At 26.3% G+C, this 27,219-nt stretch overlaps 2 protein-coding genes across 4 annotated transcripts in view; one reads left to right on the forward strand and one right to left on the reverse strand.

The window, feature by feature from the left end:
• LOC135926942 (uncharacterized) overlaps nucleotides 1-19,193 on the forward strand; it is a 35,486-nt gene extending 16,293 nt beyond the window's left edge. Inside the window, exons 2-8 of the mRNA XM_065462875.1 lie at nucleotides 9,979-10,142; nucleotides 10,768-11,054; nucleotides 12,910-13,059; nucleotides 13,621-13,839; nucleotides 14,460-14,606; nucleotides 14,803-15,043; nucleotides 18,229-19,193. Of these exons, the coding sequence (XP_065318947.1) occupies nucleotides 9,979-10,142; nucleotides 10,768-11,054; nucleotides 12,910-13,059; nucleotides 13,621-13,839; nucleotides 14,460-14,606; nucleotides 14,803-15,043; nucleotides 18,229-19,193 (2,173 nt within the window). The remainder of the gene's footprint in view (nucleotides 1-9,978; nucleotides 10,143-10,767; nucleotides 11,055-12,909; nucleotides 13,060-13,620; nucleotides 13,840-14,459; nucleotides 14,607-14,802; nucleotides 15,044-18,228) is intronic.
• A 2,105-nt stretch (nucleotides 19,194-21,298) lies between these two features.
• LOC135926605 (uncharacterized) lies at nucleotides 21,299-26,957 on the reverse strand. Of its 3 annotated transcripts, none has more exons than XM_065462531.1 (4): nucleotides 26,904-26,957; nucleotides 26,459-26,824; nucleotides 21,694-21,777; nucleotides 21,299-21,572 (listed from the first exon to the last, which is right to left on the reverse strand). In XM_065462531.1, exons 2-4 carry the CDS (start codon nucleotides 26,795-26,797, stop codon nucleotides 21,375-21,377), a joined length of 621 nt encoding a protein of 206 aa, XP_065318603.1. In that variant the 5' UTR covers nucleotides 26,798-26,824; nucleotides 26,904-26,957; the 3' UTR covers nucleotides 21,299-21,374. The 3 variants fall into 3 exon arrangements, with proteins under 3 accessions (XP_065318603.1, XP_065318605.1, XP_065318604.1); XM_065462533.1 differs by lacking the exons at nucleotides 26,459-26,824; nucleotides 26,904-26,957 and adding exons at nucleotides 22,415-22,514; nucleotides 22,630-22,699 and having other exon boundaries at nucleotides 21,312-21,572; XM_065462532.1 differs by lacking the exons at nucleotides 26,459-26,824; nucleotides 26,904-26,957 and adding exons at nucleotides 22,358-22,514; nucleotides 22,630-22,699 and having other exon boundaries at nucleotides 21,312-21,572.
• Nucleotides 26,958-27,219: the final 262 nt, after the last annotated feature.

Raw genomic sequence — 27,219 nt, forward strand, 5'->3', positions numbered from 1 at the left:
TTTTGCACGAATAATTAAAATAAATTATTTAATCATTATTAGAATTGAATAACAAATCAAATCTAATAATTTTCAATAAGCTAGAATAATTCGCAAACGAAGACTGTAAAATAGAAAAATATTGTAACGACCCCCCCCCCCCCTTTCACCTCCCTCTCCAATAAATAAATAAAAGGCAAAAAAAAATGTAAAAAAAGACAATATAATATTAAATATTATATGATTTAAAACTAACCTAAATTGGGTTATATATTGCAAAAAAAGAATAGAATCATCAGCAAGAAGCAGGTAAGAAAAGTAGAAGGAAGTAAGGTGGAAAAGAATGAAATAAAACAAGAGAAAGATGACGCTAATTGTATAAATTATCTAATCCGAAGGGAAAGATTGAAGTAACCACGCTAATTATATCAATTTACTAATCCGAATTTATAATTTATTTAATTAACGAAGTCAAAAATCGATATTTAATAAAACCGATCAATACTTGTCAATAAATGCATCAATATAAATTATTTATTTAACTGATCTTTTTAAAAAATATTATTTATGAAAATAATTAATTTTGGAATTTGAATTTGTAATATAAAATTTTTTTCCCTTTTTTTTTGATTTCTTCTTATAATTTATTTTAGTTTTTATGCCCTCAAAAATAAAAAAAAAAAGGTACAATTTTTGTTTGGACTCTGTATTATTTTATTAAAAATTATTTGTTAAAGCATATGATTCTAATAAGATTCAAAGGGTAATTTGGAAATTATCATGAAAATTATGTTTCCAAAGTAAATCAGTTATATTTATCGGCATCAAATTTATTAATTTTAAAAAATGACCCAAAAACTTTGACTTTTCGGGAGATAACAATTTTTCTCATTTGCGGGTAATTATTTGTGAATGGAAATCAGGCATTCACTTCCATCTTCCCCCATTAATTCTGTAAAATCGCCAATTCAAAATCTGTCAAACGATTGTAAAGAAAATGTATCATTGGACGATTTAATAGGTAATGTTACATTTCCAAGAGGAGTAGATGAATCTTCTAAATTTATTAATGATATTTCAGTTAAAACCAATGTTTCAGCACCGTTTTGGCAAGGTTTAAAGAACAATTACAATTCGGAAAATTCAGTAGCAAACGATAATTTTTCTAAACCAAGGCAGGCTGTGACTTATTTAGTATCGCCTACCAGTAATAATAATAAACTTTTGGCTAACCAAACTAAAAAAAGTTGTAAATATCTGAAATTTTCGAAATTTCCTAAAAGCATTCCGGGTTTAGATAAAAAGATAAAGGTGAACCCCGATGAAAAGGAGAAACGACATAGAGATAGAAACCTTAATTCATTCGTTGATATCCTTCATCATTTCATAAATGAAGAAGCTAATATTATCCCGAATGATATTAACGATGACTTAGGGAAAAAGCTTCAGTACCCAAATAATTCTAACATTTGTTTAGCGGATAAAGATTTACCGACCATACTCGAAAACTCAGAATTTTTACCTGATACTACCACTAGCTCAATTTTGTTAAACCAACCTCAAAATTATTCTAAAAAGCCATTCCCAAATATAGAGGAAACTCACACTAAATTAAAGCGAAACCCAAAATATGGGGCTAATAATATAAATTTTAAAGATCACAATTCCTCTCAAATCTCCAAAGACTATAAAGGCCGGCTAGGCCCCAAGAGGAACACTTCATTATTCTCAAACTCCTTATCATCTATTGCAATATCTCTTACCGATAATTTTGGCGGTTCTAACAAAAAGATAAAACGTTATTTCAATTTTTTACTTCAAGCCGATGACACATCTAAGATGGCGGTAAAGTTGTTCGGAAGCAAAAGAGCTTTGTTGAAAGAACAAGATAGGCAAAGGGTATCTGGTTATAACTGGATAATTCATCCACTCAGTCCTTTTCGGTTATTCATAGTTTATCATGATTATAAAATCGATAAAATCGTAGCCTTCAAAATTGGAGTGATTTCAAAATTTTTACGTTAATTTTATTACAAGTCAAATACTATTTAACTATTAACTACACCCAAAATCATATGATAACTTAAGCCCTATGACAAACGCCAATAAAATCAACTTGTTAATTATTTTTTTTATTTTAAAAAATAGGGGAAAATATGAGCCATATTTGAAGATTGAGTCTATACACATTAGGATGTTGTGAGAACTTAAAATTTGTTTTCGTGTAGAAGTGTAGATTATAGTTATAAAATAAATAATTTTAAAATTGGTGAGTAATAGCATAGACTTAGCCAGGGTTGGGGTAGGGGCTGTTCCCGTAAATATCATTTTAAGCCAATAAAAACAAAAATATATACAATATTCACGGTAAACAAGAATTTGAAAGAAAAATATGCAAAAGTTTAATAATTTTATAAAATAACTAATAATTCAAAATAAATGAAAGAAATATCAAAATTTTTATTATAAAAATATAACATAGCCAAAAACCTACAATAAGTGGATTAAAGTTCTCCAATATAAATTGATAAAACCCCACCTAATGACCTTGAAAGATTACTGAGCTATAATGAATATTCAATATACCGAGGTTCACATGGCCGTGTATATTAAATTTGGTTCATTTAATTTAATATTATTTCTGTATTTTCAGAAGAGCATTAAAAGTGATAATATCCTCGTAATTTGTGTTCGCTCTTTAAATCCCATCAATTTTAAGATCGATTTATTAATTGATGGCAGATATGATATATATATTTTTTTTAATTTTAAGTTAACCAATTCCAGTTTAATTGAGTTGGCTATTAAAATGTTTTACGTTTAAATATAGCAAATAAAAATTTTTTTTAAAATATTTATTTTCAAAATTGGTTTTTCAAATTTATAAGTTTAGCTTGTTCAGTAATTATATATATGTAATTTTATAAATAATACCCTCAACTTTGAGAAGGAAATATCGGGGATAAGTGTAGGGGTTGACTTATGTTGGGTTAGTTTGTCTCAAAATTTGTATATTTATACCTTTTACCATTATATATCTTCATTTTTAAATAATTAATCCAATAAAAAAAATTTACCACGTTGAACCTAAATTTTTTTTGTTTAACGAAATATTTATGCAGCTAATTAATAACATTCTAAATAGTAAAGCCCCGTGTAATTAGGCATGTTTTTGCTCTGAACAGATAAAAGGTTTACAAATTTCTTTTAAACAAATTAGTGTAATAAATGCGTGGCCCAAACATTTACCTATTTAAAATCAATGCTTTAATAGTTCGAACCGAAACAAATTTAGGTTAAGATAAATATAACGGTTCTGGTGTAAGTTCGGTATGTAGGCCTGGTATATATATTCTATATCTTTATACATCATATTAGTAATAAATTGTTTTTAAATATTAACATCCGGTATGAATATGACTTTGACTTAAATTGATCTAGCTAAAAAAGTGTTATAAATAGAGCGCTAGTTTTTATTTTTTTATGGATTAATGTTTAGGCTAAACAGTGTTTTTAAATTTATTAGATAAAAATTATATTATATCAAATCGGTTTGAAGATAATATAATATTGCATTTAGTATTCACTTATTGCTCATATTTTCAATTTTTCTTTGAAACAATTAATAAAACAGAGCCAAAGTTATTCAATAATAAAATTTTACTAATTCTTATGAGGGGGGGGGGGTGGTAAAATAGTTGAATATATTTACCAGCCAAAAATATATCAGGCCTCACGAAAATATATTTTCAAATACAGACTAGTTGTACAATTTCGATAGATTTAATTGGGGTAGGGGAATCACCAATAGTAGTTTCAGGGTGGAGACATTGGATCAGGTGTCCTCATTTAAGGACCATCGAAGTTATACCCCTTTGGTCAATTTTATAGGAAATTATTTTGCATTTGGGAGTTAAATTATCAGAATTTCATTGTTTGTCCCCAAACTAATGGATAAGAAAAGTTGTGTTTTTATATTAAGGTATGGATAGTTACCGACTAAATATATTTTTCTAAGATTAAAAATAATGCAATACATGTTTCATATAAAATATAGGGAGATGCAGATTTTCATTGAGGTAGTATTTGAGTTGCTATGGCCATCTGAATAAATTTATATGAGAGGGGGGGGGGTTATAAGAGAGTTTTGATAGATTTCCTTTTTTACTAATTTAGAGTTATTTGAATTTCATTTTTTAACTGCAAATATTTTGATTTGGTAGGAAGGAGGAAAAATATGTAGGAGGGAGGGAAGGGGGGGGGGGGTAAAATTTCCGCGAGGAGTAAAATCGTTGGCTTAGGAGGAGGAAGTTCCTGGATGACATGACATCGTTACTATATAAACATGGATTGGATTACTTACCAAATCTATTGAAAATTTTTATGTGAAATAATTATTTATAAACGATTTATATGGACTAATTAGACAACCTGTAATACTCTCATAGTCATAGAGAATATATATAAAATCATACTATTTTTTATACAATAATAATCTTATCAATCACAACCACAAGATTGTTTTTCATAGAAAAACAATAATACTTATACTATACTTCCAAAAAAAGCATATTAAAAGAAAAAAATGGCAAACAATATAATAAATGTTATTTAATAATAATAATAATTAATTAATTTGGTTTTTGTTTTGATTCTCATTTTCCCTCGTTACAAATAAATAATAAAAAAATTAATATGTTAATCTTTTTAATTCCTTTGAGTTTCTTATATTTTTGGAGAATTTTTAAAAGGGTTTACAACAATAATATTTAATTATGGATTGCTGCTTGATGTTTTTTAATAGATTTAGAGATATGTTATATTATATATGTTATTTAGTTATGAATAATAGTTATAAAAGCTAGAGTTTTAATATTGTTGAAATACTTTCTTATTGTAGTTGTGGCTTTATGATAATAATTTAGTAAAATTTTTCAAAAGGATTCAAAAAAAATTGGAATAATTCCTGTGAATCGAATTAATTTATAGCATTCTATATCTCTTATTTGATATTTATCTTATAGGTTATTGAAACATCCAATAATAATATATGAGCAATGCAAGTATTAATATGTTATGGTCGACCAAGAAAGTACGATTAACATCATTTAACCAATTTTTTTAAAAAATTATCGAGCACTCCAATTTCTAAAAGCAATATTTTTTGATTACGAATATTACATGATAAGTTTTGGCTATAAATATGAATGCATTAAAGCTGCAAGACTAAACATATATTTTTCATTTAATACATTTTTCATCACATTCATTTTTCATCACATTCATTTTTTAAAATTATATTCAGGTGTGGAACAAGTGAAAAATATTAAATTTTCTCTTTCTTAAGGAAGATAAGATAATATATATTTATGCTATAAATAACACTGTTGGTACGCGTAGTCTAAATTTTCCTAAGAATAAGGGAACTTTTTGGCGCGGAGGGAGGTGGAGTAGAGCGGAGCGCTTTTTGCAAGGGCGGTTAAATTTTAAAACTCATTTTAGGGAGAGGGGGCGGGAGGATTATAGAATCAGAATTTTATTTGCTTAAAATAAAATTTACGAAAACTTGAGTATTTGTAAGAATAGTGTTGTTAAACGGCCCTCCATTTACCAAATCTTGAGACTTGATAACATTATTTTCAACACTAACCGAGAACTCAACTTTTCTCAACTAGCCTATAGATTTATTTAAATGGTCAAACAAATTTATAAATCATATGCAAAATTTTCTTTAACTAACTTAATGCACTAAAAGCTAAAATAAATTATGAATTTATAAGATTAATTTTTATAAATTTATGTTTGTATAGTATTTATATCTGTTAAAATCTAAAATATACTTAATACACTTTCTGCTGTAAATGGAATAGAAATAGAAATAACCTCACATTTTTTTTATACATTGATATTTTTTAGTACATCTGAGGACTTTCTATTTTTTTGATTCCTTGACAAGACTTATAGTATAAGAAAATCCTTTTTAAGTTATATAGATTATACATTTTGATTTGTGATTTTATTATAAATTATTTTTTTTATATATTTAATTCGTTTAGTAATGTTATAATTCAACACGATTTGTGTTAAAATATAAAATTATTTGTTGTCAATCGCATCTGGATAACATCAAAGCCTGAATCTTTTCCTTTTAATTAATAAATACGATTTTAAAATAATTTTTAAAATATATTATAAACATTTATATAAACATAGGCAAGATAGATTTTCATAGAGAAATTTTTTAGGTGGGGAGAGGAGATCTGTCTCCCATACTTTCTCCCAATTTCGACCTGATTACATTTATAATTTTTAAATATTATATTTTTACACATCATTGTATGGATATCGAATGTAAAGAGGAAATGAAGATTAGAACGCAAAAAGCCAAAAGAGCGTTCTATATGTACATGAAAATCTGGAAGTCTAAGGAAATATCGGTTTTTATGAGGTTGAGGCTATTCAACTCTACTGTTATCCCCATTTTATTATATGGAAGTGACATATGGGAAGTTAACAAGACTGACTTAAGACGTATTCAATCCTTTATTAATAATTGTCTGAGAACTATAAATGGTATTTTTTATCCCAGAGTCATCTCTAACTCTAATCTCTGGAGGAAATCTAGCCACACTCCGATAAATATTACGTTAAAAAAACGTCTTATACAGTTCCTAGCCCATATAATAAGAAATTCAGATCACAACCTTGCACATGATGCTATCGTTTGGTTATATACACATAAAGGGAAACAGTATACTAAATATAAATCGTTATGGTATTACAAAGCTATAAAAGACGTGATGGAGATGTAAACATGAAACAATTTATAAAGGTTAATAATTGCAAAAGGTCTATCAGAAAACTCTTTCAAGATAGATATTTCAGATGAAATTTGTTCCTAGGGATCTCTAGTTCACATACCTTTTTCTTACTTTTCTTCCTCGATTTCTCTTGTGGATTTATTCCTCTCGAAAGTATTTTTCTTTTTTACCTCTAAAATAAATAAACTTACAGTAAAGCTTTTCAAGTTAAATTATCCACCTCCCACCTTTAAAGTAATTAATTTTAAAAGCAGTTCTTGGGTATAGGCTATTTTTTGGTCCCGCTTTTTTCCTCTAAGCCTATAGACGTTTTAATAACATTTCTTAGAAATGTTATGCGTACAAATACGTGCGGCTTGCCCACAAACGTGTGGAGGGCTCCTCATATTTTTTTCTCCCCCAAATTAATAAATTCCAATTAGATGGAAATGAGGAAAACCTAGCGTTGCTCTGTTGTATTTTCAACGTTAGAGGGCGAATGCGCTATATATCACGTATTTTTAATTTTTTTAAAATAGAAACCTGAACCGTTATCTATAACTATTTCGGTTCCTGTTAGTAGGAGGGGGGGGGATTATTGGGAAAGATTATAAATTAACAAATTTTTGTTAAATGAAAATATAGAATATCAACTTACATATTTATTTGATAAGAGATAAAACAAACGGATTAATTTATATTTTATTTGCAATATAAAATTGAAATGTTAAAAACAAATCAATGCTAGAAAAAATAATATCAATTAAAATTTTATTATCTTTTTAAATGTTATAAAACAAATAAGGGCTAAGGCTATATGACGTTAGTCCACTTGCTAAACAACGACCAAAATTTATCAAAATGCAATCTTAATTTTTTAATATATATTAACTGAATCCCATTAGGTCCAATTTACTATATATCTTCCACCCAATGAGGAAACCACCTAGTTGGCTTAGAAAAAACATGATCCTTACTGAATTTAAACGCATAACTATCGAATTGTGATACACGCACTGAACCAACTTGACCACAGACTTTACTCGAAAGTATCTATTTTTTCGTATATAAGGATAAAATTACAGCACTATCTTAAAAAAACAATAAAGATTAAGGCTCTACTTCATAACTCACTAACAACTAATCACTACAATTAAAAGAAATGAAGGAGTATACAATAATAATTAATTTAAAATTTTTTCTAAAAATAATAAAACACTTTAGAGAAAGTGTTACTTCAAATATAGGGTCTTATATTATAACAATTTATAAATATGTTGGCAGGCGTATGTAGCAGGAGGAGGGTGTATCCATAGTATCGATGATATTTTTAGAATTTTATATTGTCGCTGTAACTCGATACATTTTATATATCATCCATACTTTTTATTTTAAATGATATCATTGTTAATCTATTTTTCCATATTAAAAAAAAATAAAAAAATCTAAATTGTTTATTTGATTAAATTTAATTAACTAATCCTAATTATTTTATTATCATATATCTCACATTAGATTTCACTAATTTTTAATACAAAATTAGAAATAAAAATATATAATTTTCATATAAATTATTACAACTTTTAAATAAAATGTTATTTAAATTATGTACTATTCTAATTAAATGAATTAATCCGTGTTATTTTACACTTTATCTTTACCTAAATAAATAAAATTAAAAATTATTACTTGATGGACTAATTTAAGAATAAAGCAAAACCATGATAATTTTTTTTAGCACCAAATATTAAAATTTTGGCATTTTTACTAATCTTCCTAATATTAAGTAATTTATTAAATACAACTCTAATCTTCCAGTTCACCATTTGAACGATTATTCAATGTCGCTAAAGATTTTTTTTATTGATAAAGAGATGTCTTCGTTACAAAACTTTGAAAATGTTTATTGATAAAATCAAATAAAATTATTTTGTTTTTATATAATATGTATTACTAATTTTATATAGAAGTATTCAGTATTTGTTAATATTTCCAAAATAATATGAAAAATGTATCGAAAATTATCGATGATTTTATGTATCATATTAAATTTGGGGAAATGTTTTTGTATCGGTATCGGTGGACCCGTTTAAAATTTGTATAGATGTCGTTAGTGTCGATTCATCTTAAACGTTAACAATTCTTGAAAAATTTAAGCAGTTAGTTACATGTTCTAAATAACGTAACCGTTGACTTCTTTTTTTTTGTTGGGATATGATAATTAACTATTATGATTTTTTGAGTAACAATAACAACCTTTAATATTTTCACCTGACATGCCCAGCCATGATTGGCATAATTTAAGGGGAGGGGAAAAATTTCATTCTTCGCGAATTTGTTAGTTTTAGTAAATATTATTTTAAGCTAATGAAAATTTCTCCTCTAACACTGCCACATTTTCTCTTCCTATAAAAATGAATACAATATGTCATTATATATAAACAATCATTTTTGTAAAGATAAATAAAATTCAAACTTTTTTAAAAAAGTGAACCAAATAAAAGAAAATTCCCCATAAAAAACAATTTTAATTAAATAAAATTAGAATTATTTCATTAGAATATTGAACTATCTTGAATTTATTTTTTTATTTCAAAGTTTATTCAATTGTATTTACAAGTTTATATACACCTTCTCTCACAACGAATTAATCCAAGGTTGCATACATTATTGAGACTAAACTACGTAAATCAGTCATAGCCTCATTTGAATATTAAGAGAATATATTATTAAATCAAATATGTACAAATTATATAATAAATATATTAAGATATTACAAATAACTCTTAAATTATCAGTTCTCTTTAAATAACTAAATGCAACAAATACAAGTCTAATTTGTATGGTATAAACAAAATTCTATTTTATGTGATAAAAAGTAATTTATCACAGTTTATAATATAAATTGTAAAAGTAATTCTTACCTGTTAGAATATAGAGGAGGAGTATATATAAAAAAAAGATCTACTAATGTTAAGCAATCTTAAAGTAAAAATTAATGGGTGTTATAAATACCAACTGCAACGATTAAAAACGAAAAACCTAAATATTATAGATGTAGATAGATGAAATCAAATGTTCAATAAATTGACCACAGTTTTTGGCTCTTAAATATCTAACATATCTTTAATTTTGCCAAATCATCTTTGATTCTTTTTTTTAAATATATTATATAAAAAAAAATTGTATTAATGAAAAGATTTTATTGGGACGTGTTCATGCTTTTACTCCTTGCTGCGAATCTCATAATTCTTCCAGTCACCATAACATTCTTCAATAATGACCTCAGTATTTATTGGCTAGTATTCAATTGCTTCTCTGACACCATGTTCCTACTCGATATTGTCGTTAACTTCCGAACTGGTACTTTTCTAATTTGTCTCCCCTCCCCCAGGCATACGTGATTCTATTTTTAAACCACTTGGATTAGGAATTACATCTCTATTTATTAATATCCGGACATGATTTGGGAAAAAATATTTTGAATAATTTTATTTTAAAAAAGTTTCAATTTAAAAATAAAATACAATTCAATATAAAAAAACAAAGATATTTTAAAATAATTTCACAATGAAATTTGATTATTTAAGGCCACATGAAAGAACCCGTCTAATTCAAAATGAAATTTTATTAGAAATTTTTAACAACATGAATTCATTTTTCATATTTGGCCTATCTTTCGTTTTTATTTATTGCGACTTATTTAAGATTATTAAATATTTATCAGAGACCTGTAGAGGTACCATTTGCAAGGCCTTAAAAAAAATCGCCCGGCCCTGCCCTCATTTTATATTTCCAGATTCGACCTGCCCGGATTTTTTTTAAAAACAATTTTCAAGCCTATTTTTAATTATTTTTAAAATGAGATAATTTGCAGGTCTCTGATATATATATATATAAACTACACCACATTATGTCATTAATTTAACCTCTGGCTGTTTATATATATTTAAATTTATATTAACATCTTTTTATTGTTTAATTTTAGGAATTATGCCGGCGGACAAAACAGAACACATTATACTAGATCCGAAGATAATAGCCAAGCATTACATAAAATCTTGGTTCATTTTGGATTTTGTGAGTTCTTTTCCTTTCGACTATTTTTTACTCATCTTCAGCCCCGGCCTGGTACAAAGGGATGGACAAAAATTTCAAATGATTCAAGCGGGTAGAGCTCTAAGAATTTTGAGGCTAGCTAAATTGTTAAGTCTATTGCGACTTTTAAGGGTATCGAGATTAGTTCGTTACGTTAATCAATGGGAGGAAGTTTACGTAATATTTTTTTTACAATTATTCTTTTTTTAACATTCATATTTGCACATAAATTACCTACTAAAATTGCGAATTGAGTAATCAAGTGTTGTATTTCATATAGCATTTTCATTAGATTATTAAAAAAAAACACCTTGATAAGTTATGCAGCAAACTGAAATTTCATTATTTTTAAACCTTTTCAGGAGTTGATTTCTTTAGACAATTTTATAATTGGGGCACAAAATGATTAGATAGCATAATTTTTTTTTCAATTTAGCCAATTTTATCCATTAAAGTTTTTTTATAGCTCAACAGGGTATGCCATAATATTCAACTTAATATAATGAGAAATTTATGTGGAATTCTAAAAAAATATTAAATGTAATGATTAAACAATAAATGGTTGAATTTGTTTCTCAATTAATTTATGCAATTTGACTTATAGAAATACTATATTATTATGAATCATATATCATATTAAAATTGATTTCGAAAATAAGATTTATAAAAATGTCGCATGATTATAGTGTTGGTAATAGAGCGATTTAAAGAAAAATGGCATGTCACAATATAACTTAGACTGCTCACTTTGTTATTGATTAGTTTAAGAACATTATGACAAAAAAGTGTCTTCCATCTTTGATTATGTACAATAGTAATGTATTATAATATTTTTTAACAGGGAATTTAAATGAAACATAGAGTTATTACGATTTCGTCAATATTTATATCGATGATTTAATTACGAAAATTTAATAACAAAAAAAAAATGAAATCGCACTACCTAATAAGAAATGTATTATCGTTTATTAAATATTAATAAAAAAAATTCGATGTTATATTAATTATTAAGCACACTAAATAAAGGATGATTAAATTGAAATAAGAAATATTATCCCTATTTGAAACTTTAGACTACTAGGTTCATAGGCATATAATTGTGCAATCAAAAAGATGAGAGGGCGTTAAGTATTATTTTTTAATGATATTATTTAGAATCCAAAGACCTGCAGAAGTTAAAATTTTTGGGGCTAGCACGGATCTGAAAACCGGTTCGGGACTATTTTGTAAAATTTACTTGCCCGGCTAGGTTTTTTTATTTTTGATCATTTTACGTCTCACGTTATTTCGAAGAATTTTGACTATTATTTTGCAAATTGTTTCAAAGGGAAATAATATGAGTATAATAAATGAATATCAATTTCTAACATTTTCCAACTGATTAATTAATATAATTTAAATTTATTTTTCTAAATTGGCAAGCTTAGATTTTTATAATATAAGGACCGGATTGGGTTCCGGGTCGATCCAGCAGTCGGGTCTGCAGGTCTCTGATTTAAACAATTTGGATTTAATTTTCTTTTATCAGACAAAACATTTTATTCAGTAGTTAATTGTAACATAAATAACCAATAAATGCTACAATTATTATTTTTTTTAAAAATTATTTTATATGCGAAATGCATTTTAAAAATAGGATTTCGAGAAGAATCAATATTAAAAAAAATGCATATGTAAAATTACAAGATGTGCATGTAATTCGTGAATCGAAATTGTATTCAGTTGGCTTATTTTCATTACAATCAAACTCTCCAGAACCACCAACCTAGTATGTTATAAAAAAATTCTGCCGAGAGTTTTTAAAAACTACACCCCGATTAAATATTTTATGGTAATTGCAAATAGGTCTATTCACCACAAAAGAGGGGCTGGCCCAATTCTCATGGAATATAGATATTCCCTTGTTTATGTATGCGGAATAATATCTTTTTTGAACTACAGATGAATAATTTAAAAAAGGAACATTATTTAAATTAACTTTGTAGTTTAAATTTAATTTTAAAAAATAAAAATTGCATATTTATTAATTTAGTTCCTAAATTTAGCCACCGTGTTTATCCGCATATTTAATCTCGTTAGTATAATGCTTTTAGTCGGACATTGGAGCGGGTGTCTACAATTCTTGGTTCCACAAATGCAAAATTTTCCTCATGATTGTTGGATTGTTATCGCCAACATAGAAGTAATATAATAAATTTCTTATAATTTTCTTTAAGATTTATAAAGAATATCATTGATATTCTTCACTTAGCAAACTGATATTTAATTTTTTAAATAACGCTTTTCCCTGAGTCTACTCTAAACTTTTTTAAAATAAAGCCCGAAATTGTAAACTCTTTCGATTTTAGAAGGGATAGGCTAATAAATATTTTACTCATATTATCATTGTTCATTCATGTTTAATTATTACAGTTTTCTACCGTTATATCTATTTTAAAATAAAATCTATTTGCATGAATTACTTATAGATGGGGTTTTTCAAAATACAATTTCTATCCCTAACTTTTGGAAACCTATCTTGAGTTTATATTTATATATTTTTTAGAAATTTTTAATGATAAAAATTTTATGTGTTATATTTTTTTAAATCTGAAACTTAAAAAGAATTGCCACTTGAATAATTTAGGAATGTTTGATGTTTTACTATATTTAGCATTAACAACTAAATGCATATCACATGTTTATATAATTATATTTTTGATATCATCTAAAAATGCATATTCAAATAATTACAATATGCTAGAACTCAGACTGGTTCGAACAATACTCATGGTCATTCTTCAAAGCTATGTCTCACATGCTCTCTATAGGTTATGGCCGTTTTCCGCCTCAGAATTTGACGGATATGTGGTTAACCATTTTCAGTATGGTATCTGGTGCTACTTGTTACGCCTTATTTATAGGGCACGCTACCAATCTCATCCAATCCTTAGAATCCGCCAATAGACAATATAGAGAATTGGTGACAGAATATAACTCTTTTATTCTTCCTTTTTTTTGTAATATGTTTTAGGATATAAGACTTTCTTCAACTAATATTGTTTATTGTTAGTTTTCATGAAAAAAAAACAAAGGTATGCATGCTGATAAGGAAATAATTAAAAAGTGTTAATAAGTTAGGTATGAGATTTCTATTTTTTTTATTACTATTACAATTTTTACGGAAAATATAATTTACCAATTAGATTTTTCAATATCGCAATATCTTAAATATAATTTTGTTGGAAATTCATTGTCACAATCATTTTATAACTCGCAAATATTGTTATATTTGAGTTTATTAAAATAATTATATTTTTATTAATAAATTATTAATTTTTGAGTTTCAAAATTTTATTAAAATAATTTAAATTGTAAGCATGTTTTTAGGGTATTTTTGGCCTTTTTTACTTTATTTTACGTCTAGATTTTTCTCAACTAATTTATTGTCAGTTTTCATGATAAAAATAAAAGTACTATGGTAAATGTATAATTAGATATGATACGTACATAAGATAACCTTTAATGATTTATTTTATTCTGCGAAGATTTTAAAATCTCTAAAAATATTCATAAAAAATTGTTTTCATAAAAACTTACCAGATGAAACAAGTTGACGAGTATATGGCTTACAGAAAGTTACCCAGAACCCTTAGAATGAAGATTCAGGATTATTTTGAGCATAAATATCATGGAAAAATGTTTAATGAAAATATAATTTTACGAGAACTATCGGACACTTTGAGACAAGTTAACATCATTATTATTTAAAATTCACTTTGGAATTATATTACTATAGGGAAATTAAATGTTTTAATATTTTTAGATTATAATCATTTTGTGTAATTCAGTAATACCGCATGAGATAAGTAATTATGGATATATTTTCAATATAATGATATCTTTTTTTCTACACATCTCCTCTCCCCCTTCTAAAAATTAACAGGCCGTTATTAACTATAATTGTCGGGATTTGGTAGCATCTGTGCCGTTTTTCGCGAATGCCGACAATAATTTCGTGAACGCCATCGTTTGTAATTTGGACTACGAAGTTTTTCAACCGGGAGATGTTATCATAAATGAAGGTGCAATAGGCGATAAAATGTATTTCATACAAGAAGGAGTGGTAGATGTTATATCTGGCAACGAAGTCAAGACATCCCTCTCCGAAGGATCATATTTTGGAGGTTCCTTTTAATAAATTATGTGCAACACCACTGTTTAAATTTTTTTTTGATAGGAGGGATTATTCATTACTTTTTAGTATCAATTTAATTGCATTGAAATTTTACCCAAATGAATTTAGTTTCAGTAAATGCCGTCAACGTCAATTTCTTTCATTTTTGCCTTTTGTCAATAGATTTAGACTATTTATGGTTACGATGTAAAAGAATTAATATATCGATAAAAACCAATGTAGAGGCAGTTAGATGGTTACCTTAACTGCTTTTACTTCCATAGGCATAGTGAGTGTTAGGAGGAAATTTATCATAAGGTCTAAATATTTACTTTGAAATATTTCTTAAAAATTAAAATAATAATTTTTTTTATTACTTATAATTAAATCATGATAATTTATAAATTATTTATTTTAGGGGATTGGAGAGTGGAAGGTGGGGGGGGGCTAAGGAGTAAACTTTTATTTGTTAAATCTTTACTACATGATTTCCTTTTTTAGTCTAAAAATATTTTTAAGGGCAACCTGACTAGTATATAAAAAAATTATAAAAAAAGGTTCATTTTTATTGATTATATTGGCCTAATACATGTCACGCATGAATATGAATTATGTTACAATATTTTACAATAAAATGATTGAATATATTATAAATTGGTATAAAATAGTAAGATATCTTTTTATTGGAATGGAAACAATGGGTAATTAATATTTTTAGCATTTCACTTTTGTAGTTTACCTTTATAGAGTGTATTTTTGCATTTTTGCCACATTTTCACCGATTCATACAAATATTCTGCGAACATCGAAAAATGTAGAGGTGATAGCTCATACTAGATCTTCTTAAATCCGCTGCGTTTTCTGATTTTTTTTTAAATAATGGATTTCTTTTGTTAGTGATGGCAGCGCCAGTGTCATGACTGAGAAGAAATTCTGTGTATCAAATCACCTTTCTACATCAAACGATCATACTTCGGTATTGTTTAAATCACCGTTTAAAATTAACTGGGTTCGATGCAATAATAAAAGATGTTACAGACGTTAAACACTTTAAAACCTTAATTGACACAATATATGGTTTATATAGCCAGTCTAAGAAAAAGCAAAAGGCATTAGATCAAATAGTATCTGAAGCTGAAGAAAGGTACTTGATGTACGATAGATGTATAGCAGCCTTTGGAATAACTATAAGACCTTATACGCATTTCAAAAATTTAGCGAATTCTAGCAACAGTGCAAAATTTAACAACCTGTTCACCTGTTTAGAAAGATGTGAATTCTTTTCAGATCTTACCTTGATGTATGATGTTCTATTTAAATTATTAAATCTATCTTTAAGACTTCAAACAAGAACAATCAGTTTTCCTAGTCTGAAAAATTAATAAAGTGAACGATTCGTATTCTAAGATCGTGTCTATCAGGTTCTAATTCTCGTTTATAATTTATAAATTAATGTTTATTTATAAGGTTAACCATCATATTGAAAACAATATAAATTTATTTTTTAAAATAGCTCTCCTGTAAATTACAAAAAAATGGGAATAGAATAATCTCTCAGGCGATGATCCCTAAAGGAGAACATATGAAAATATCTCGAGAAGCTAAAGGAAACAAGGCGGATATTAGCGAAAATAAATTTATTTCTGCCTTAATACCCAATGTTCAATAAGCTAATAGATTCCAATTCTGATATTTTTAGTAATTAAAGATACTATATTAAATTATACCGTTTTTAGTAGTGTTGTTAAACGGCTCGTTTTGAGCCGATTATTAAAAACGGCTAACTTAATATTACATTCAGAAAAATATTGCGCAAGCCTGAAGATTTTGCTCATAAAAGGAACAAAGGTTTAGACATATATACCCGAAATCTCGAGGCCTAGGCAATATTTTCCTGGCTAAAATATTGAGTTAGCCGTTTTGAAGAATCGGCTCAAAACGAGCCGATTAACAACACTAGTTTTTAGCTATCTTATCTGATATGGAATATTTAGAAAAAGATAACTGGCTGACAGACCCTCACTTTTGTTAAAGGGAAGAGTAAATTAAACAAATTTATATCACTGAAGCGCGGTGTGGATTTCGCAATAAATGGAATGAGGAAATATATTGATGATAGATTTTGAAGAGTTTAATAATTGTATTAAAAATTTGTGTAGTCTTACTGAATGTGGTTACGGCCTTTACCATATAAATGTCATTTTGACGGATTTGTTTGCAAGTCTTATGGTAAAACATATTTCTAATTATAGATGATAAACATTAACGGGTCTCCTCTCAGAAATCTTCTACGATAATCAATCAAGGAAACGCGAGGTTAATATTATTTAAAATATTGAAAAGATTTTCTATGGCCAATATGTTTTTTCCATCTTATTTTAATCCATTCCGATTTAGGCATTATATAATTATGAAATTCATTCTAAAAAAATACCTCATTTTTTACTCAAAATATATATTTTTTGTAATATATTTCAATTTTTATATAACTTTATAAATAGCCATTTGATATAATATAAATATAATGTATTTTATATGAAATGCTTCGATATAAACTATTAAAAAAAATAAATAAAAAATTTTAAATTCTTGGGGGGGGGAATACTTGCCTTTATTTTTTGCCTATTTTAGCGTGCCTATTTTTTAGAGTAATAGCGTGCCCAACGCCACAAATTTTAGACCACAACACTGATTACGACAAGGTATGAAGGAGACGATCACTTTTATAATAAATTTGTTAGTCAAGGACATTATTATCGTCTATATTATGGATCTTCCATTTTTAATTATTTTCGAGGGATAAGTAAAAAAAGTTTCATTTAATCTTCGAGGGATAAGTAAAATAAGTTTAATTTTATATTATTCCTCATTTAATAATAATAGAAATGAAATGCTTAAAGACATTAACTCGAACCCCCCCCCCCCTCCTCCCCCACCGTCAGCTTAATTTCTGAAAAGATATCCGTTGTAAATTTGTCATACGCGCCCATGCAATATTTTCTAAATCACACTTAATTATTATTTTTTAAAGATAAACATATTTCGATCAACTGAATGGTATATACACTTCTTAGAAATAAATACATTTTTCTTTGTATTTATTTTAATTAGTACATATTAAGTACTTAAATAATTAACCTTTCATTAATATTAGGTATTAACTTTATTTTGTTTCAACGTTAAAAATAAAATAAGAAATATGCCTAATGACTTCTGATCAAAAGAGGCAGGCCACTATACAAGCCGCAACGTATTGCCACCTCTTCTCGCTTTCGCGAAAACATTTCGACCAGGTACTAGAGTTTTACCCCATGATGAGGAAAACTATGGAAAGCATCGCGGCCGAACGACTCACCAAAATAGGTAGAGACCCTAGTATAGTCAGCCCTAAAGAAGATCTTTCCAGTTACATGGAAACTGTTCAAGAAGTTTTGAAAGCCAAAGAAAAAGAAGTTTTGATGCTGCAAAGAAAGCAGCAAGAAAGTAAATCTTGCAAATCTATGTTCGCTCACACCTTGACAGACCCTTTCATATACACAGCTATAGGGGGTAACCATACCATGGATGATGAAATATACGATGTAACTAATAGTATGAATGACAACAGGATGGTTCAACCTATAAGCAGAAGCCATAGTTATTCAAATTATTCCAACTATATAAGTTCTCATTTCAAAAAGCGACGAAGTAAAGATGAAAACTCCGATATTTTGACACCCATATCCACAACACACGAGAAAGATAAAACTTTGACCCTCGAAGACAACATACAACATAACAATTTTCCTGGATATACTGATGATAATACAGATCATGTAATCAATGACACATCTAAAAAATGCTCTCCAAGCTCTATACCATGGTCGTCTGGATTGAATAATCTATTAAATGTGGCCCAAGCCTTATCGAGTAAACGAAAATCAATTTCTAGCATACAACCTCAACAATCAACAATTAAGGAAATCCCAGATAGCGATGAAAAACTTTCTAGTCATTACGGAATTATGGATCAAGGCAAAGATTCTCTAGAAAAATTATCTATGAATAATTTAAAATCGGATTGTGGTATTGAAATAACTTTTACACCTCCTAGTCAAGAAGATCTTGAAAAAATTAACAAAACCAATATTTTAAATAATAGTTTCGTAACAAATTTGTAATTACATTCGCTATTAGTTAAATTAAAAAAAAATATATATAATAATATATAATTATAATATCTATATAATAATAAAAATGCACTAATGTATGTTCGATAATTAAGATAATTAATTTCTAGACATTAAATGAAAATGAGTTTTTAATAGACAAAAATATTTAATTTATTTACTAAATTAAAAAATCACCCGTCAAAGAATAATAGGTGAATCAGAAAATTGCCTTGATTTGATAAAATAACTTAGTAAAATCTCTAATCAAATCATGATGGGTGATTCATAATCTCAATCTGATAAAATATTTTTGTGACATATATATTGAGTACTTTGAACTAGTATATAGGCGAGTTGCATCATAAAATTGGTCAAAATAAACAAAACTACTTAATTTGATTTCATAATCATACTAAATTTATAACGGTATTATCAATGTTGTGGAGATATATTTTAATGCCTTTAATTAAATTTTTTCTTTACCGGCGCAAGATAGCAAGCATTTTGCTCTATTACGACAGAATTTAAAAATAATACATCATAGAATAGCCTCATCAATGTATTAAAAAAATCCTGAAAATTCATGGAATTTATATATTTTAGTTTGAGCTCTATTCAGTGGCTACCATAACGAGCTACTTTCAGTAGAGGGCTTTAGCTCGATGCTTTAAAAAAAATCACCCGCTATACTAATTGACGAAGTAGTTCACTACTTCGCAACTTTCAATTTTATATAATAAAATAACGTCTAAAAATTATTAAAATATATTTATAATTAATTTTAAACAAATCATTTTATTTGATTTAATTTCGAAATTTTAATTTATTTTAAAAATCTGCATTATAAATCTAGGTTTCAAAATAATTTAAAATGTTGAAGAAAAAGATTGATATTGAAGATAATTTTGATACAGATCATATTGACAATAATTTCCTTGAATAATGTACAGAATCACTATTTTCCTTTTCCTGAATTCGCGAAATATTTTAATCTCGATAAAAGAATTAACACAAGGTATAAATTTTTTGTAAGATCTGCCGGAAGGTTTTATTTAAACAAGATTGGTAACTTCAACGAGGACTTTAATCTTTAAAATAAATCAAGCTGCATCTATAATAGTTTTTGAACTAGATGAGTTTATGTGAAAGTTGATTTTCTTGCCCTGGCCATAAGATATTATTCAAGAGAATTATATCGTAAATTAAAATTTTCAATAAATAATTATTATTAAAATCTCATTTTATTATCAGACTCATCAATTTAATGATAATATTTTATAAATTATTATCTGGATGTTAAATGTGCTTAAAATTAACTACTCATCTATTTATATATTTATAAATTTTATCAAAACATTCTCTAAATACTTATTTCAATCTTTTCACATTTTAACCAATTTTTAGGGAAATTGATTCGATAGATAAAAAGTTAAAGGGTGGTGACCTGGCCAGTCAACAAACATGGTTCTATGCCACTTAGCCCCTATATAATTTTTATTCTAACTATTACTGTTATAATTTTAGACTGACCATAGCCAGATCAAAAACGCCATCTATAAACGATTTTTTTGAAATAAATAATAATACTATTGAAAATCCTCTAGATTATTTTAAATCTAAAAATACTTAAATAAATATTTTTGATAATTTTTTTTATAAAAAATATGTATATTTAAATTTAATACTGCATTACGCTCAGGTGCTAGTGTTGAACAATTATTTAGTTATAGTTTATACTTTCTGACGTCGCTCTAAAGAAAGAATACAGGTCAAAATAAAATATCTGGATAGCTTATATATAATAATTTAAATTTTAAATAGAAAAATCAATTTTTCTAATTTAAGGTCGAAAACACATTTTTTACCATAAAAACATTTTATTTTTCATAAAATAAACTCTAAATTTTAACAATAAAATAAATATTCAACAAAATTTGATGTATAAATAATAAATTGCAATAGAAAATTAAATTAAATTTTTTATGTAAAAATCATGTTTCTATTAGTAAATTCCTTATCTTTAAGTTAGGTCGAAAACGAGTTTTTTTAACATAAAAAAATTAATATTTTGCATAAAATTTTATAAAATAAATGTAGTCAGTTCCGTTTATATTTTCTATTATTTTTTATAAATTCAAATCCTTTGATAATTTTTATTAATCCCCTTTATAGATAACCCTTATTATAAAGTTACGAGAAAATTTTCATAAATTCGGAATCATTACAATAACCCAAATTAATTCTATAATAATAAGTTAGTTCTTGGATTCTTTTTGCAATAATATTATCAACAAGATCTAGGTTGCCCTCTGTTTCTTCTACAGTCAATAAATTACCATCTCCGCCGATCACTTCAACTTTTTTCGTTAATAAGTAGGCAATTATCAGCTTTTCAATTTAAAAAATATTCATCTATAAATTATAATTATATATTAAAAGTTAAAAAGAAAAAAGCCATCCTAACATGATATTCTTATTTAATCAGAAAATTAATTAATAACTGACAAACCTTGTTTATAGAAGGAATTTGAGTACTGTTTCTGTAATGCTCGAGAAGTTTATTTTCATAGATAGATTTAGTATCTGATGTTACCTGATAATAAAAATTCAAATTTACTGTATAGAAGTTGAAAAAAATATTTAATGTTAATCTCAGAATCGATTTTTAGTTTTACTACCTTTTTGTCATCTCTGGATAATTTTCTCAATTTTTCACCATGCTGATAGGCCACAATGTAGATTGGCGTAATAACTTTTCTCAACCCCCCTAATCAAAAACCCCTACCTCCTTGCATTCCTAATGACGTTATTGTATCATAACCTCTCCTCCCTCCCCCACCCTTATAGGGCAATTGTAAACTAAGTTTAAATTGTAAGTAGTAAAATAATAATTTTTTTTAAATATTAGACCCCATTTTATGGTGTATTATTTTTAAAATAATCCCCATTTTTTTTTAAAACCGGCTTGGACCTCTAAATCTCAAGGTCGTCTTTTTGCGCGGGATCACTGTTGCATATCTCTAACGAATATAGCATAAATAAAAAATAGTTTATCCCTTAAAAATTAAAAAATTTAATCAAAAGGTATACCCAATCTTAGTTTAAAAATAACCTAGAAATTTATTCGACTGATTCAACGTTAAATATAATTTGTTGCAACAAAAAGGATATACTTCTATAGTAATTTCAAGGGCGGAATTTTTGAATCTAGATTGTAACTTGCTTCTCACATTATTCAGAAGATGTGGTTGTCTCAGGAGTTGTCTACTGGTCATTATTTTTGCCCATAATTGAGTATTATATGTGTAAAATTGGATCATTGATTTATTTCTATATTTTTTTCGTTTTAATATCTATTTTTTAGTTTCGAAATTATCATATTAACTAGAACTTAAAATGTTTTGTTCGTTTTTACGATAAATTATGAAAATCAATTATATTTTACAAATTCCAAGAAAGGACTAATTCTTCATACCCCGTGGTATTTCCTGCTTTAATCAAATTGCACATTTCCCGAGTACCTATGTTATTTTAATATTTTGATGATTTATTTCAAGAAATAAAAATAGGCTAGAAATTAAGGAAGTATTTTTAAAAAAATTGAATCACATCCATCATTTAATAATTTGCTACAGAACATTTTCATATATTAGTAATAATTTACTTAACAAAATTGTTTAACTTGCTGTAATTAAGGTAAAAATCAGGGCTGTGAACCCTCCTTCTAAAAAAAGGGTGCAAGTTTGGATTGGCCTAGGTTCAGGGTTCCTGGTCCAGAAATAATTACAATTATAAATTTAGCAAAAATAACAGAAATCTCAGTTTTATATATATATAATTTTATTAAAATTAAAAAATATATTTTTAACGCCTAACTTTGACTGCATTTGCAACTTGCATAATAAAGCTATTTTACCAATGTTCTTTTCTTAGGTACCTTTAACTTAATAATTCAACAAACAAAAATATATATTCCTAAAATATATATTATATTATATAGTATCTATTATTAAAATAAAGTTATAAAATACTGGTAAAATTTTAAAATTTTTACATAAAATGGAGTGCTCTAAAATATAATAAAAAAAGGATTCCTCGCAAAATAATTTACACTAAAAATGCTTTTTTTTAAGATTAAGAAAACTATTTTATTAAATTTAAATGAAGAATTACATTGTGTTGCTATTATCTATAATTTCAACTTTATAGAATATAAAATAAAATGAAATAAGTTAGTAAAAATCGCATCATTCGAATATTATAATTATTATAAATTTTTTTGAATAAATCCTATTCAATTTATTTTTAAAAACATTAATTGACATTCATTCACTAGAGAATATTAAAATTATAATTATCATACTCATTATAATTACGAAAATAATGGAAATCAATTGTTAAAAATAAATAAAAATTATTACTATAAAAGAAATATATCAAAAAATAAAAAAATTATCTTATGTTTTAAATAATTTGCATGTTTTTTTATATTTAATTTTAATATAGTTTTCTATATATGTTATTTTTAATATATTATTTTTAAATAAATAAATATTTAATTAAAAAAAAGTCAACCCTGAATCTAAATTAAAAAAAAGGGTTCGGGTTTTGGTTCAGTAAAATATTGACATAGCCCTGGTGAAAATAACATTTAGATAAAATTATTTTAAAAAATTCACAGCAAATTAAATAATTTTTTAGAAAGTTGTTACAAATATATGGAAATTTTTTATATAGTATTATATTATTCTGTATTTATTATATTTCATATAAATATGAAAAAAAAATTGACAATAGATAATCAGCACTTTAATTTTTAAGAGTTTTTTTTGAAAATTTAATCCTTTTAACATGATTAAGTCATCGCTTATATGTTATTAGATAATTATGGAGACAAAATTATTATTGTTCTTCTATCTACTTTTTTTTGAAACAATTTAAGAATTACCTTCTCCAACCCCCCCCCCCCCCCTCCCTTTTCCTTGTGCTTCAAGAAAAAATTATATTTTAATTAGTTATATTTTTGCCATATCTAGATGGACCCAAAACCGTCTTATATAAATTTAATTTAGATGTTGCAATTCACACCTATTATCGTTTTAAAAAAATTGACATACTTTCATTTCGCATTGCATACTCTTTCGAATAGAATCAGTAGAAAGGAAATCATGAAATTAAATGTTAATGGCATCTTTTAATATTTTATTTATTACTATTATTAGGAATAAATTATGAAAGTAATTTCTATATAAATATTAAAAAATTTTTTTATCTTAAATCGAAGTTATTTTTATAAGAAAGGTAGCCAAATAATTAAAATAGAAATTTGATAGGAAAAATTTTTTAGAAGCCTTTACAAAACTAAAAATAAGCAAAGTTAAATATTTATCATTTTTAAAAAGTCAAAGTTATCTCTTAAAATATTTTTAAAAAATTAAAACTCCATTCTGATAAAATTAGCAAATATCATTATGGCAATTAATAAACAAATAAACATTTGAAAAATTTTAAAGGAGGATTTTTTTTGGGATTTTTACACATGGCTGAATTGTTGCTTGGATATTTAAAAAAAAATCACACATTGGCCAAACTTCTAAACATCTTGTATTAGAAAGAAACAGGAAATATAACATTAATTATTTTGTTATTTTTATTAAAATGAAAAAAAAAATTTCTCAACGTTTGGCAATAAGTTATATATATATGGATTGTTTATCTTAACCACCTGACATTATCATATTGACAACTAGTCATGCTATTACCCATTGGAAGGATATAGAATTTAGTGATAATCTTCCTGATGCAACAGGAGAAATTGAAATACAATTTGCGATATGATTAGAATATAATAAATAGTAATAAAAACTAGAAGATTACATCTTTTTTTCTCAACGCAAAAATGTTATCTTTTATTATTTCGTCAGAAGTTCTGCATAATTGTTCGACTATTTTTCTTGATGAAATCTCTAATTTTTTTTATAGTTGACTAACTGAAAATTTATACAAATTTATTTAATAGAATTTCTGATTATATATTCCAAAGCCAAAAGGATTTATGAGAATGTGAATGTTTAGTATGTATCGCTATCTTACATAAAAACGAATATTCTGATTAAATAATCTAGATTTATCCATACCTCAAAAACCGCCTTAAACAAAATTTAGAACATAGAGAAAAGTTATTTTAGTTTTGATTTGCTGATGCCATATGAAGCCAAAGAAGATTTGCGACAGAGAAAATAGTATACTTATGCTTAAAAATAGTGAAGATCACGAGTTAAGTTCTATTTGGAATCGATTTATAATGAGCGAACCATGGAACCGATTCCAAAACCAAACGGATCGTGAACATACAAAAACCAAACTAAGTCGTGGTCCAAACCGACAGATTTTTTATGTGTTTGAATACATATATACTAGTATTTTTAAACAGCCCGTTTTGAGCCTATCATTAAAAACAGTTAACTCAATATTTTAAACAGTAAAATATTACGCAAGCCTGAAGATTTTTCTCATAGATGGCACAAAGGTTTGGACACCTATTAGCGAAATCTTGAGGCTTAGGAAATATTTTTCTGCCCAAAATATTGAGTTCGCCGTTTTTATAAATCAACTCAAATCGAGCAGTTATATACTATAAAACAAAATATCATTTGATAGAATTAAAAAACTTGACTAATTTATAAGGAATGGAATAATAAAATATGATAAATATTTTATTTTTTTATAGAATATGTTATATATTAGAAAATAATATCGATAGAACAATTTCAAATTTTCTCCAAAAGACATATTTTTGGGCCATGAACCAATTCACATGATTACCATTTACTTTATAATCTATTTCACTTCTTAGTTATTAAGTTACTTACTCTAAAAAATAATTGTTCACAAGGAACTGAAGTTGTTTGTATTTTTTACTCACTTTTAACCAGGAACTCGAACCGTTATTTATAACCGTTCAGTTTGGTTACGGTTCAGTATGTAAAAAATTATAATGGTTACGTTCTGGTTACGGTTCCTAAGAATAAATTTATAAGGGTTCGGTTCAGCTAATTTTTATAAAGGTTCATTCCGGTTAGAATTTTTTTTTTATTGAAGCAACACTATCATATAATGATTTTAATTATAAATATATTAAAAATTTTGCCATCACTAATTTATTTTTTATTATAAACATATATAAATTATATATAAAAAATATATATGATTCAAAATAACTCATTTTTAAATATATTATTTGAACGTATAAGTAATATATTTTCTAATACAACTGGATTTATATTTGTTCGTCGAGGCGATAACACAAATTTTAGCTCCGAAAAGGCCCTTTCTACAGAAACTTGGGATGCTGGAACTGCCAGTGCTATAAGAACAAGTTTATACAATTTTGGATATTCAAATTTTTTCGATTCCCAAAATATAAAAACTGATGATTTTTTGTCAATCCTTTCAACACCTTCAAACGATTCAATAATTATTCTAATATTATGTTCTTTGTGTGCATTTGAAGTAGCTTTTTTAAATTCCGACTCACGGGCTATCAGAAGCTTTTCTAATTCATCATCTGTTTTATGATCTTTGGAGCTAGAGGTAGATTGCAATATATACATTTCTAGGCTAACATCATTTTCCAAGGCCTATATATTTTAAATGAAAAATAACTTTTAAAATAAATACGGACAATAATCAAAATAAGGCTAAATAAAATATGTGGACCTGAATTGCTCCATGTTTTATTTAAATGATCTTTGCATGTACAGTAATAAGTTCTGTGCAGGAATTTACTAATGTGTTTTTATCCATTTTAATTTTGATAAGAGAATTTAATGCCTGCTCAATAGAAATATTATGGCTAGGTTTTGATATTGATTTCAAAGGCTGGAAAGCTTTAATTTTTTTGTAGTTAGGAATTCATATTCTTTAGAATGATGCCTTTGAATATGCCTTTCTAAATTAGCTGCATGGTCACCTTTAATTATCATTATGCAATTATCTATTATACAGGTTGATTCATTTAAGAGAATATTATAAC

This window comes from Gordionus sp. m RMFG-2023, chromosome 3 (assembly GCF_954871325.1).
Source record: "Gordionus sp. m RMFG-2023 chromosome 3, tfGorSpeb1-WG-v2, whole genome shotgun sequence".
Taxonomy (NCBI): Eukaryota; Metazoa; Nematomorpha; class Gordioida; order Chordodea; family Parachordodidae; genus Gordionus; species Gordionus sp. m RMFG-2023.

Coding starts and splice junctions, on each gene's coding strand:
- LOC135926605 (XM_065462531.1), bottom strand. CDS start 26,797: ATGTATATATTGCAATCTACCTCTAGCTCCAAAGATCATAAAACAGAT. Junction 21,778..26,458: donor GACGAACAAATATAAATCCA/GTTGTATTAGAA, acceptor TTTTATTATCAG/GTAACATCAGATACTAAATC. Junction 21,573..21,693: donor AAATTCCTTCTATAAACAAG/GTTTGTCAGTTA, acceptor TAAATTGAAAAG/CTGATAATTGCCTACTTATT.